The sequence below is a fragment of the Beta vulgaris genome, chromosome 9, assembly GCF_026745355.1.
Source record: "Beta vulgaris subsp. vulgaris cultivar EL10 chromosome 9, EL10.2, whole genome shotgun sequence".
In the NCBI taxonomy this organism is placed as follows: Eukaryota; Viridiplantae; Streptophyta; class Magnoliopsida; order Caryophyllales; family Amaranthaceae; genus Beta; species Beta vulgaris.
Window position 1 is genome coordinate 269378 of NC_079210.1, and position 13745 is coordinate 283122.

At 35.5% G+C, this 13745-nt stretch overlaps 2 protein-coding genes across 2 annotated transcripts; both read right to left on the reverse strand.

Annotated features, from left to right (window-relative positions):
* Positions 1 to 862: 862 nt before the first annotated feature.
* LOC104902510 (transcription elongation factor SPT4 homolog 2) lies at positions 863 to 5293 on the reverse strand. Its single transcript, XM_010690301.4, has 5 exons — positions 5093 to 5293; positions 4867 to 4958; positions 4714 to 4769; positions 2797 to 2858; positions 863 to 1092 (listed from the first exon to the last, which is right to left on the reverse strand). The coding sequence occupies exons 1-5, from the start codon at positions 5177 to 5179 to the stop codon at positions 1045 to 1047; spliced, it is 345 nt and encodes a 114-aa protein (XP_010688603.1). The 5' UTR covers positions 5180 to 5293; the 3' UTR covers positions 863 to 1044.
* A 2315-nt stretch (positions 5294 to 7608) lies between these two features.
* On the reverse strand, positions 7609 to 11768 carry LOC104902511 (hypothetical protein). Its single transcript, XM_010690302.4, has 6 exons — positions 11193 to 11768; positions 10997 to 11095; positions 10715 to 10892; positions 9463 to 9560; positions 8069 to 8130; positions 7609 to 7986 (listed from the first exon to the last, which is right to left on the reverse strand). The coding sequence occupies exons 1-6, from the start codon at positions 11670 to 11672 to the stop codon at positions 7875 to 7877; spliced, it is 1029 nt and encodes a 342-aa protein (XP_010688604.2). The 5' UTR covers positions 11673 to 11768; the 3' UTR covers positions 7609 to 7874.
* Positions 11769 to 13745: the final 1977 nt, after the last annotated feature.

The following is a 13745-nucleotide window of genomic DNA, read 5'->3' on the forward strand; positions in this document are numbered from 1 at the left end:
AACCTGCAAGACAGCGAACGTAAACTATCTAGGGGTGTTGAGGAAACCCCTTCCAATGGTTAAATTAGATATATGGTCGATATCAAGGTAGAGAGAGAGCGAGTGAATAACAGTGTTCGGAATGTACCTGTAAAATAGTACCTAGTACTATTTTATCCATATGTATGAGAAGAGGCGCAAAGAGCTAAACTAGTACTCCTATCTGCCAAATGTTTCTTTCAAACAATGGTCATTGAGCTCCAAAGTACACTTAACAAATATCTCTTGATTCTCTTCCATATCCGTCCTCTTTCATACATAAATATTAAAGCAATTTGTGCATGCACTAAGAGCTAAAATAGTACTCCTATCTGCCATATTGAGATGCTTGATCCTATCTGTTAAACTAGTATTCCTTATGAAAGAAGGTGTATGACGAATTGGTGCAACTCTATTGCCACTTGAAGCTAAATTACGGGTGAATTTAATTTAAACTCGAGCAAGATCATTTTCTATGATATTATTGAATACCAAGAATAATGACAATGTATTCTGAGAAAAGAGGAAAACTGGCAAAGATGTTTAACCGTTTATAGTATTTTCATCTATTCATGGGAATGTTTGAGTCGAGTTAATCTAACAAAAAATTAGAGAGTTCAATCAGGCAAAAGAACTTCAATTTGGCCCCAAAATTTATTTGACTTAACCCTTTTTTATGCAAATGTCACCCGGAAACCTTTTTATATATGTCAAAGAACCGTTTTCTAAAGAGATATCTGGTAATTGGGCTGGAAAAAGGATGGAAATGCTTCAACTTGTATGCCCTAGGCTGAGACCATAAAAGAGAAGATTCAAAAACCAAACTTTCTCGAAGACTTGGCAGTGATGTCTCCCTTCAAAACAAGGAGTAAGATTGATTAGAATGTTATAACTAGTTTCGCCACACATTAGTTAAAAGTTGGAGTCAGCAACTCTGAGTGTTAGCTTGTGTACAACCTCCCTTGCATCATCATTGATAACTATCAACAAACCTACAAACCTACAAACCTATAAACTACAATATTATCAGCGCTTTGGAGGTACATACTGAACACGCTCATCCTCGCAAATAGCCTGCATAAGAAAAAAGAAAAAGAAGCTTTAGTTTCCCCTTCAACATATTACATTGAAACGTGGGATAGGCAAAAGGACTAGGAATGCGCATTCCTTAGACAGAAACAGTTGAATATGTACCATAATGCATTATCATCCCTCAGTAACAGCAATATTCAGTGAAGCAAAATGTTATATATCCTTCAGTAACAGCAATTCAGTTGAACAAGATCCATAATGCATTATCATCCCTCAGTAACAGCAATATTCAGTTGAACATGATCCATAATGCATTATCATCCCTCAGTAACAGCAATTAGGAAGTACAGAACAAGCCGAATGCATACTCGGCAGGATGGGACATTAGGACCACAGGTTTTACTGCTATCTTCTTTCCCTCCCTTACACGACCTTTCATCTACTTAGCTACCTTTAAGGGTCACCATCCAAAATCGTACATCAACTGCCTAATCACAAGTCAACCACCATCTGACTATCATCATATTAGCTACCCATTAGCTCCACCCTCAACCCCGCAACCACCGCTTCCCCCAGCTCTCCCTCTTCCCACCCTTCACCCCAAACCTCCCCACTCTGTTCTCCCTTTTGCTTCAGATCCAATGTACCCTCACTTCAAAAGGTAACCCATAGTTACCTATATGACAGCTCAATCAACATAATAAACTAAATTTATCCTGGATATACAACTTACAACAACAATCTTTAACCGCAAATTAGATGGTAGACATGAGTCTACCATCTAAATGGTGCGCACCATTCAACACAATGAACAAAAGAACATTCTCAATCAACAAAACAACATTCTCAATCAACAAACTAAGCAAAAGAACAACACACGGGACTCCATGAACATCTAAATCAGCAATGAAAAAAAAAAGATAAACATAAGAGGAAATATCTGATGAACAAACACTCAACCTAATGAACAGACACAGAAAACACAATGAACAAAAAAATATCTGCAATAAACAAACTAAGAAGCATAAAGATAAAGGTTAAAAAAGGAGAATCGTCGAGATCGATGTTCAATGGAGAACACTTGATGTACATTAGTTTCACATGTTCATTGAAGGGCAGTGTACATTAGTTTCTCGCATTTTATGTTTTTTGGCAGCGTTTTGGCCCGTGTCTATCATTAGAATGGTAGACACTACACTAGTCCACCATCTACGAATTGATCTTTAACAAAGTTTCAGTCCATGAAATGATATTAAGTGCTAAAGGGTATCACATTAGAATCACCGAGGTAACCAACATTATAATTTTTCTGTTGACAGGAAACAAAGAGTGATAACTGGTCATCAATGTTTTTTAGAAAAAGAACAAAAAACGCCGAGTTCTGAAAAGTGAGAGCCCTAAGTGATGGAAATATAGATACTCAAACTAAAAGAACGTAAAAGTGGATTCAGAGAATAGGAGCATTTTAATTTCCATTTTCTAACATTTAAAATAGTTTCAAATTATATGCATTGCTTAATATATCGTACATCCCCTATTCAGTCCCATTTAAGAGCCGAATGTGCAATTGCTTAATCTTCAAAAGTTTTAAAAAAACACATACTCTCGTTGAAAGCACTACAAACACTAAAAATTTGACTAAAATCATATGGATTCAGGAGAAAAAGCCAACACAGAACGGGAATCCCAAGAAGCTAAGGCATTTATAGAAGGGCATGATGACAAGATGCAAATATCAAAATGCACCTGGAATTCCTCTGGAAGTGCCTCCGATACAGCAAGAGTGTAGCAGCCTGGAACGAATCTGCCTGCAAATGTAGAATCACAAGTTGTCATATCTTAATCCACAGCTTTAGTCATTCGGATACTATCTGAAATAACACAACTAAATGATGTATACACATCAAACAGAAACGCATCATAAAAATGCCAAACACAGCACCATGAATTGCTTATCCAGAGTTGTAATTAAACTATTTAAGTAGCTAACAAGACATTCATGAGAAACTATGAAAAGCTTAACCAGACTCAACAAAAAAAAAGGTAACTCAGAGTCTCAGAAGCAGGCATGTAACATTATACCCATAACAATTGGCAGTGGCGGCATTGCGATTAGAATCAATGAAGAAGGGATTTGATCCCACAGTGGATCATACGCTAGGTCACTGTACATTAAAGTTTGAACCAACTCCAAGTTACATAGAGCATGCAAAACCATAGAACAAGCATAATCCAACATATAATTGCCATCAACAGCACTGGAAAGAACTAAATTATTACATGTTAAAGTATATGGCCGTGGCAGGTCATCTCAGGCCCCTATCATTATACCCATAGAAATAATCCAAAACGAAAGAGAATGCTTCCCCATAATAGATCATATGATACGTCAACATGCGAAAAATGACAAATAAATGTAGATTGTCAAGATTGATATCACGGAAACTAAAGAGCATAAAGCTGCAATAAAGTGAACAGGAAACAGAGGCAATGAATATGCTTACTCAAGACCTATTCTAACCTCAATCCATAAACTCCGCAACCACCTCAAATCTCCCCGAATCATGATTTTACTATAACAATGGATGCCTCTTTTTGTATTGCTAACCTTCATGCAAGTATGGAAGCCATTTGTAGAAGCAAATCGGGCCAATGGATGGAAGGGTTATTGCACGAATCACAAGAATTTTCTCATTATTCCTCCTAACTATAAAACTCTTATGATTTGCACGAATCACAAGAATTTTCTCCCATATCACAAAAGATGTTATTGGACAATATTTCCAGATCCTCAAATTGCATTGTTCAAGGATTCCGTAACACATACTTCTAGCAATGTTTCATGCACCAACACATGACGGGAATCATCTACTATCTCATAGTCACCTCATGTAACATCGAGTGCACCACATCCTCACGCCTCCACATGACAGTTCTCATACCTCAAGTGTGTACCATTGGTCATTCCTAAACCCTAACTGTTCTTTGTGATCCGTGAAATACCGATAGAGCCCACTGTTGGCCAGCTTCGACTTTTTTGTCTTCTAGCCACAGGCTCCTCATCAATTGTTCCTCTACAACCTAGATATTTGAACCAACACCACTCTGATATGAATAAGAAAACAGAGACACACCCTTGAAAATCTATTAGACATCAATCACGAAAACCCTCACCACTATTCACGGCCTGGTCAACTACCTTTCTGAGTAGTGACTAGTGAGTACTTCCCTAAATTCTTAGCGACGGGGATCATGACCATCTCACCATTCCACAAAATCCAACCCCTCATAATCTACCATTCGAGTTTAACTTCATTTTACTCTTACAGATTTCTCGTCTACTTGTCGAGTTGAATTGGAAGAATATTCTCATTAACAAACCATATTCCTTATACCTAACAAAGACTCCGCTTCTCAGTTGTAGGGGGAAAAACAAAAGAAATCCTTCAATCTACACAAAAGGGTGTAAAAGCACAAGTAGTATAGCACACGTAAATACCTAATTGGAGGGCACAAAGTAAGCACTCATTTGAGAGCCACCTAGTTAAGCCTCTACATTGCTATATAACAGAATAGATGTTAAAGCAGCAGTATTTGTCTCAAGTGGGTATGGAGACATAACAAAATAAACCGAAAAAACTGATATTGCGGCATGTGACATACCAATTCGTAGCCAGCGAGCAGCCCAGCTTCTAGTTGGATCCATAACAGAAATTAACCTAGAAAAACCCAAAAACATAAAATCCAATCCTACAAAATCAGAAACAGAAAGGCATGCTTTAATTGAATTGAAGAGAAAGAAACCCAGTCTCAGACCCAGTGAAATTAGGAGTAGTGCACTCAACAACACGCTCATGATCTTTATCCAAACCAAAGAAGGGACAGTTTTCGCATCCTGATTCTCTAAACTGCAAGTGCAAGTGCAAGTGCAAGCAATCAAACACGACATTACAGAAAGAAGAAACAATAAATACTTGTATACACTATCAAAAAAAAAAAAAACCCTAAAATTAACCATACCAAAGAAAATAATCTATAATACCTGATCGTAGGTTTTGACAAGCCTGCAGCGAAGGCAAGCTCTAAGTTCATGCCCAAAGCTCGTTGGTATTTGTGCCACGCTTCCCATTCTCTCTCTCCACCGGCTCCACTCTACGGAAACACAAACACTCTTCACACCCGGACCCCGGTAATGTATAACTAAGTTGCTTCAGTCAGCCTTCACGCATGTTTTCTTTGCTCATCAAAATTGATGCATTAATATTTCAATTTAATAAGTAGGGTGCATAGTATGGTGCTCCCTTTTTTTTTTTTTTTTTTTTTTTGAAAGAAATGGTGCTCCCTTTTCTAAACTATGTCGTTTTATCATTTTTAGAGTTTATAATTTTTTAAAATTTGTTATTTGTTTTCCTAAATTTTGCAACTAAAGATTCATTTTTCAAATTTATATTTAAAAGGTACATGTTCTTTTACCTTAAGCATATATGTTTATTTACCATATGTTTTTTTCATTATAACCTATGTTCTTTAATTTTAAGTTGTGTGTTCTTTTTTAAAGTTGAAAAGTGGTTGAAAACAGTTCGTGTTCTTTTATATAAATGTTATGTTCTTTTTGGGTGTACGATGAGCATTGTACACCCTAGTGCATAATCCACGCCCCGGTATAGTCCGTTGTCCGCTACATTTAGATTCGGCCCAGCACAATCCCGCTTATATGGCCCGCAAGCCAAACCCGTAGGAGGCACGAGCGTGGCTCGCAGACTAGACGAGTCGTAGACAAAATCTGGAAATTTCAGGCCCGGCCTGGCACAAACTGCCACTCACGGGCTCGGGCCAAGCCTGACCCCCATCGCCCCAAGCCCGCCCATTCCTAGGTCTACGTACCTATCATTAAAAAAATTAATTACAATTATAAGCTTTGACTTATATTGGTGACTATGGTGAGAAAGGTTCAAAAGAGTTGTTGTGTCTCCCTTAGATGACATCTCATAACTTCATTCTATAATGTAGGTCAACAATACCATATCTTATTTTCGACTAGTATTTTTCTCTTGAGAGAATGAGGGTATCTTTGTTAACTTTCACTCAATAAAGTTTGAAGTAATTCATACCCATCTACACATTAGTATATCGTTTCTTTGTGGAAGTCGTAATAGGAAATCAAGAATAGTGTTAGATTCACCTTAGCTTATCTTATCTTTGTATTAGTTTTATTATATGCTTTCTAGTATTTACACTATGTTTCTAGCACTAGTATATATTTATTTATTCACGATTATATTGTTGCAATTTCAATGTTCCCTAAGATCAATATTTGTTTTTGATTTAAGCTTCTTTGTAGGATATTGATGAATGAAATTGAATAATTTGAATTTTCGCTAGTTTGCCAAAGTTAAACTTGGTCTTGCACTTAAAGCATAAGCAAACCGATAGCAATCCCTTCCAAATTAGCATCAACCTGTGATGCTACGAATAATGCTACCAATTTATCAACTTTTAGCAACGGTGCGTGTTGTCTAGCTTAGTTAGCAAAAGCTTATAGAGGTGGTACATGAGACTTGAGATCAATCCACATCATTGCACTTAGTCACTCTCTAACAACCAAAAAAAACTTTAAGCAACCAATATCCAAAGCGTGGATGGTGGACTAGAGACCACCTTCCTCTACGTGGTCCTACTCCAAAATGCATGACCTTGGATATCAAATGCAATTTAAAGAAAGGGAAATATATTTTAAAAATAATAATAATTTTTTTTTAAAAAAACAAAATGATAGAACTCCCAAAAAATTCGGGTGAATTTTTATATAGTTTTTTGTATCTCAGCGATTATACGTTTATGTTCTTTTATAATCAATATGACGTTCTTTGTTTGGTATCGTCATGTTCTTTTATGTTTTTATTAATCTTTGTGATTTTTAATAATTTTTTTTTTCGAATCTCAAGTATTATATGCACATGTCATTTGCAATTAGTATGTTGTTCTTTGTTTTATACCTTAATGTTCTTGTTAGGTTTATTTCATGTTTATGAATTTTAAAAAGCCTTTCGTTTCTCAAGTACTTTATAAACATGTTCTTTTATAATTATTATGGTGTTCTTTCTTTGATATATTCATGTTTCTTTTTTACGATTGTATTCATTTGCAATTAATATGGAAATGAGAAACTATATTTTGGGACACCCAAAATGAAATAGAACTATATTTTGAGACGGAGAGAGTAATATAGTTTTAATAATATTTTGAAAGTTTACTCAAACCATAATAATAGTAGTTTTTTTGGTAAAGTTTGATGTACTCCACCAATATACAAATATGAGGAGATATGAGTAGTTACCCCACCGCCGCAATTTGGTGGGAAACTATCAGCAATTTTTGTTTAGCAAATTTTATTTTTTTTAATTTCTTTGAGGGGAATAAATTTCACTCACATACTTAACAAAACGTCGCCGTTATGTAACAGGTGCACAGAGAGCATCATGCTCTCTGGTCCACCTACAAATTTACCTCCAATATCCCCTTAAAGGTGTCACTAAAACCAACTCCAAAGTCCCGCAATTCGAGGCAATCAATACTGTATTCAAGTCCATGACTTCTCATGGTACATCAAAATTTGAGTTATTGGTCTGAACTTAGAAGAATCTATAATTTGGTTTATAAAAAAAGTGTAACTTGGCCGGAGATCCGTTCGAGAAAAGAGGTCTCTTCCTAAATCTTACGCACAAGACTTCTAGAACGATTCAACTTTTAGAGAGCCATCATAAGGAACTGAAAAGCTCTTACAGCATAGCAATATGCACTTAGATTATATTAAATTATTATGCTCAGCTTTCACTATTATCATCTGAATCAGATCTATCTTCAATCATCTTCTCAAGCGTTTCTATGTCTCCAGAGTTAGAAAGAGTGTGTATCCGTAGCATTTCTGCGTCTTCACTGCAACAATCAGGAACAGAAAATCAGGAAACAGAATAAATAAGAACAGCTGAAATCAGCAACATCCGAGCAGGGGACTTACTCTGTAACCCCAAAAATTTCCTTCACAATTAAAGAGCTGTCTCTTGAACAGAACTCTGGCAGCTGCATCAAAGTCGAAGCAAAATTACTCGAGAGTACAAGGCATGAAAAAGGTCAGTTTCCATATAGATAGCGGTCCTGTCATGGCTAGAGGCCATGGCTAGAATAGGAATTTGTTGTGGCCAAAGTACCAGAACATGTTGAAAATGTCAGCAAATTAGTAACCTTTCAACCATCTTGTTACTTCTAAAAGTTGCAATAACACTATTCACTACATGCCATATGGGATAACAAGCAGTTAGATAGTGGTAAACTCTCAAAGCTTAATATTTTAAGCAAATTGAAGCAACTTTACAATTTAAACACTACATTATCTTTATTTTCTCATTTTTTTATCAAGTTGGCGAGATTAAGTGCCCAATTGGACCAGAAGCTCTCACAAGTCAAGCCGACCCAACTAAACAGGTTGTTGTGCTTGATGATCACACACTAGAGTTACATGTCTCATCTAACAAAAATTATCACAAGGGTTCTAGCAAACAGTCAGATAGTTACATCAAGACATCCCATATCCAGCCCATGGCAACATACTTAACAAGGATCTCGTAATTGTTAAAGTGTCTAGAGATGTAACCAGAACATGGGCATTGTGCGGAAAGACACCTATAATCCCAATATGCATATTAGAATGTTTAGAACAGCAAGTCAATTGCATATACTAATCTTTACCCCCTCAATGGGAAATGGTTAACAAATTCATCAAGGGCGAGAAAAGTTTATGTATGGAAAGTTGGAAACTGATGTGGCTATGGATGGTCTTTTAGCGAAAAAAGGGTAATAACTAAGGGATTGTTTATTCTTTGGTTCATTTGACAACCGTATATGCCTTAGGTTTAATAGGACAGGTCAAAGTTCAAGCAACCCCCGTCTCCCACTCCAATCCAATCCGGCATTTCTTTCATCCCCTTAATTCTATCGGACTTGGATCCTACAAGCCAAACAAGCCCTCACCATTTACGAGAATGAATGAAGTTCTAAGCCAAATTACCCCTTCAAAATCTCATCATAAAATTGAAATCTAGTTGAGATGTCTCTTTTAGCAGCAATATCTGAAGCACTCAGGAACTTAATCAGAAGTCAGAAACTAAAAAAAATACATCGAAAAGAGAAATCAATCTATAACTATAAATATCAAAATACCTACTTGATCTCACAATTATCATAATAACTTGCTTTCAAGTTAAAATATATTCTTTCTAACGACAGTTTCTTCCTCTTGGAGAGTGGTTCAGGGGTTTGGCAACTATTCACTTGAAACCGTGCCCCTGTGCCAATAAAATCTGAGAACTGGTTACAACAGATGAAAGCTTGTAAATTTACAAGAAAGCAGCTCACCTCAGACAAATAGAAAACCTTCCCAAAGAGAGCCTGAACTGCAAGCTTTCTCTTGAAACCCCTTTCAGTATAACCCGAAGCATCCATGACAACAGGACCTAAAAGAACGAGATGCATTATCACATCATGTTGAAAGTGGAAACACAATTTTCGAAGATGCATAGAAAAGTGTTCCAAGTAACACTAAATAGAGGACAGACATGCAATTGTGGCACATATATTAACAGTAACAAAATTGAAGATCACTACTGGCAGTAACCCAGCTTTGGATTATAAGAGGCTACATTAGATAAAACACAAAATTCTTTACATCTAGTTGTTTAAGAAAGATGGAAGTATGATTTAATACAGATACACATACAAGAAAGGGACAAATCCACAATTTCACATGGACAAGCCCTTCTCACAATTAGGTGAAAATCACAGGAGCACACTCTATCTACTAAATTTCAAGTAGGAAGCAAAGGTAAAAAGAAAACTTCTCACTGTTATGATCTTTAGCACTCAGGCCTCAGCCCTGTTGGAATACCAAGATGTGGAGGGAGAAGTTGAAAGCCAACTCTAGCATACAATTCACGATGTCCTACCCACAAACCCCACCCAAAGCCTCTGACATCAGATTGTCTGTTAATGCTCATTGTCCACATCCAGATTTCCTTGCACACGAGGAGTTGGTGCCTTTGTGGTCTCACACACTTTAGTGATTTTACATCTCTCACATTCTTTGGTAGTAGTTCCTCCCTTGTTTGTGAGAATCACATAGCACAAACCCCAAATTTAGCTAGTGTCAAATACATGTGTAAGTTCCTTCCCTAAATCTCTTGATATCCCATGACCACGCTATAATAATTAAAAGATACTCAATCCTCTAGCACTAAATACCTCCCAATTTCCACAAATACAAGAACCCAATAATTCAGAATTTCCATGAGAAGTGATCATATATGTTTGATGTCTTTTACACTCCCAACTCCTTAGCCAAGAACACAATAGGACAAGCTTATCAACCAGTACACCAGCGTCCAGGCAACATCAAGTATTCGGGAATTACAATAGATAAAGAGACAGAAGGCACGACTTACATATACAACAATGAAGTGAAATGAACAACTTTGATGTAAAAGATTGAGGTAGGAAATGATATGAATGTGTAACTAGAAACTGTAGATGAGCATTTAATCGAGTCTTTGAGACAATAATTAAAGATTACAAGGAATATAAGGATACATAGGTAAAAGTTTGGAAAAAATACCTTTGTCCTTGACAATTCGTCTTGAAATTTCATTTAAAGTTTGAGCAACTTGAGAATGAGTCAACATTGAGGCTTTCCTTAGTTGAATTAAGTCTGCAACTGTGTCTCCATTGAATGGTTTATCATTGAATGCGTAACGGATGTACTTGCGCAGAATATCGTCCATGCCAAAACCTGTCTGGTATTAGCAGATGTGACAAAGAAAGATGAGAAGACAAAAAAAAAAGATTTTTATATTCTTATGTTATGTTATGACAGAAACAATGTTGAATAATTTACAACCTTGTTGACGATATCGTCCAAAGCAGAAGGCTGAAGAGCATCTCTGCCTTGTTCAAAGAGTTGATCAATTGACTTGATTAGCATCGCATTTTTGTTAACCTGAAGAGAGAGCAATGGAATGAATGCAGTATAAGTGTATAAGTATAGTATGAATGAAGTGAAGAAGAAGAAGAAGAAGAAAAAAGGTAGAGAATACCATCTTACGACGCTGTTCTCTTGGAGAAGATAACTTTTTGAGGGTTTTGACAAAGCTAGTTACAAAAGTGAAGCCAATAAAAGCAACAGGAAGAACAAGAAACCAAGGAAAAGATGTATGGGCGACTCTAGGGCCAGGAATAGCCTGAGTAACAGAACCAGTAAACTCCACTAAATCCAAAGCCTTTTCTTGTATCCATGGAACCTCTTCTTCAACTTCTTCTATTTCTTCTTCTTCTGCTTCCTGTTTCTTCTCAATCTCTCTTTCTCTTTTTGATGCTCGCGTTTTCACTGAATATGAAATGGCTGAATATGAAATGGGCCGTTGTCCTCGGAATTGGTGAATAGGAACAAAGGAGAGCAGAGAGCCGCCATTTGAGTTTGAGGAGAGAGAAACAGGAATAGGCATGCGTATGCGTATGCCTCCTCTTCTACATAATTCCGATGTTGATGTTGAGCTTGACCATACCATTTTCGCCATCCTTCTCAATTCTCACACCCACCTTCACCTTTAGTATCTATCTCTATGTCTATCAAAATGTCATAGCCAAGCCATGTTTTTTTTTTTTTGGAAAATGATATACGAAGCCCTTAGGGCTATATATAACAAGCTTAAAATAGAAATAAAAATTTGAATCAAGCATTTATTACCTTAAATGATGTGAAATTTTGTCATGAATTCATAAACTGTTTCCATTTTAAGACATGTATTTAATGCTTATATGTAGCCCTTAGAGCTATATATAACATTACCCTTTTTTTAACCGAATTAATAAAAATTTAGTTTAGACAGATTCAGTTCATTTTAGTTAGTTTTATCTCACAATTTTCATTCAATTAAATTTATTTCAGATAGTTTAAGCTCAATTTAATTGGGTTCAAAAACATAGCCCTAGTATGCTAATAGATGTAATACTATTTGCGTTTCTTCTTAATCTATACAGTTCCACAATTTTTTTAACTTAAAGTTAGAAAAATATAACAACATCATGTATGACATAGATCACCTATACTTCCTACCTTTCGGATTCGCTAAAATTAACTTTGTAGAACTATAGATATTTAACATAATATTAATAAGATTATCATTGAGAATCTTGAATGTGAGACTTATCAACCTTCATTGCATTATGGTGCATCCATCTAAAAATACACTATACACCCAAAAAAAACCCCACATTAGGTTGCGTGCTCTGTGTCCTACCAGTATGATGACCAATTTTAGTAGTAATACATATGTATATAGTTAGTATTAGATGCAAAAAAAAGACAAAAACATGTCATGTTACCACATGTATTCTCTCTTTCACATACAATCAAATGAGAGTATTGGACTATAAAAATGTGTGTATTAAGACTTAAACCATGACCTTTCCTTTAAGAGGCAAATGAAACCTAACCAACTAATCTACAATCTCATGTTGATCTTTGTAAGAAACAAAATTATTTGAAGACAAAGATATATTTATATTTTTGAAACAATTACATACAAATGTATATATTAATACTCATTAAGCTAATGCTAATAAAATGTTCTAATTTGAGTACTCTTATATATAAAAAATACTCTTCTAAATTTATAACCTTCTGAATTAATACTACTACAGATCCCGAGCAAAAAAAAAACACTACTACACCATTTAATTACATTAGTTATGTTCTTTCACATTAACCTAAGTTTTAAAAACAAGATTGTATCATATTATTTGTTTACAATTTTGCCATCAGTGACGCAAAATCTTTTTTCGACTATTAAGTTCTGCTGATATAACGATCCAAAGTTTTTCTCACTTCTCACCCTAATATCCTTCTCACATGAACTCGGTCCTATCGAAGAATGGTATATAAACTCTCTTGAAGCCAAAATGTTATATTGAAGAATAATTCATACTTCCTCCGTTTCATAATAGATGCCACATTGTACATTTTTTGATGTTTCAAAATAAATGCAACAATGTTTTTTTTTTCCTTATTTAGTAACTCTTGCCTTATACTTTTACCATTTTACCCTTACTAACTTGTTTTAAGTACACTAATCTACTTCACTTTATATGTGGTCCCCAACAGTTTTTTTTCCTCCTTTTCACATGGGACCACTACAATTAATCTATTTCACTTTATACTACTTAAACATGCTTAGGAAATTTTGCCTAGGAGTCCGTTTTAACAACAATGTGGCATCTAATATGAAATGGAGGAAGTATTATAATTTACTATATATGTAGAAATTTGAAAGAAGGAAAAAATGATCAAAGATATTACCCGAGCCAACAACTAGTTTTCTCTAATACACTAATGAAAAAACTCCATACTAATCATAGCGTATATATAGCAACTACTCGATATATTTCCCATTTCACCCCCTGAAAATTCTATCGTGCTCTCGGGAGCACGGTGCACACCATGCACCTAGTGAATTTGTTCCATTTCCGATAAGTAAATGTTTTATTTCAACAAATGTTCATTTTAAGCATATTTTTCAGCAAAAAAATATGTTCTAGTTTTTGTAAAAAATGTTCTATTTTCAATAAACAAATGTTCTATTTCAACAAAT

What these genes read in the sequence shown, in the direction of transcription:
- LOC104902511 (XM_010690302.4), bottom strand. Translation starts at nt 11,672, where the DNA reads ATGGCGAAAATGGTATGGTCAAGCTCAACATCAACATCGGAATTATGT. An exon ending in TGGACGATATCGTCAACAAG is followed by an intron (nt 10,893 to 10,996) that starts GTTGTAAATTAT and finishes TGCTAATACCAG; the next exon opens with ACAGGTTTTGGCATGGACGA. An exon ending in AGGTTTTCTATTTGTCTGAG is followed by an intron (nt 8,131 to 9,462) that starts GTGAGCTGCTTT and finishes ACTTTGATGCAG; the next exon opens with CTGCCAGAGTTCTGTTCAAG.
- LOC104902510 (XM_010690301.4), bottom strand. Translation starts at nt 5,179, where the DNA reads ATGGGAAGCGTGGCACAAATACCAACGAGCTTTGGGCATGAACTTAGA. An exon ending in TGCTCGCTGGCTACGAATTG is followed by an intron (nt 2,859 to 4,713) that starts GTATGTCACATG and finishes CTACATTTGCAG; the next exon opens with GCAGATTCGTTCCAGGCTGC. An exon ending in CACTTCCAGAGGAATTCCAG is followed by an intron (nt 1,093 to 2,796) that starts GTGCATTTTGAT and finishes TTTCTTATGCAG; the next exon opens with GCTATTTGCGAGGATGAGCG.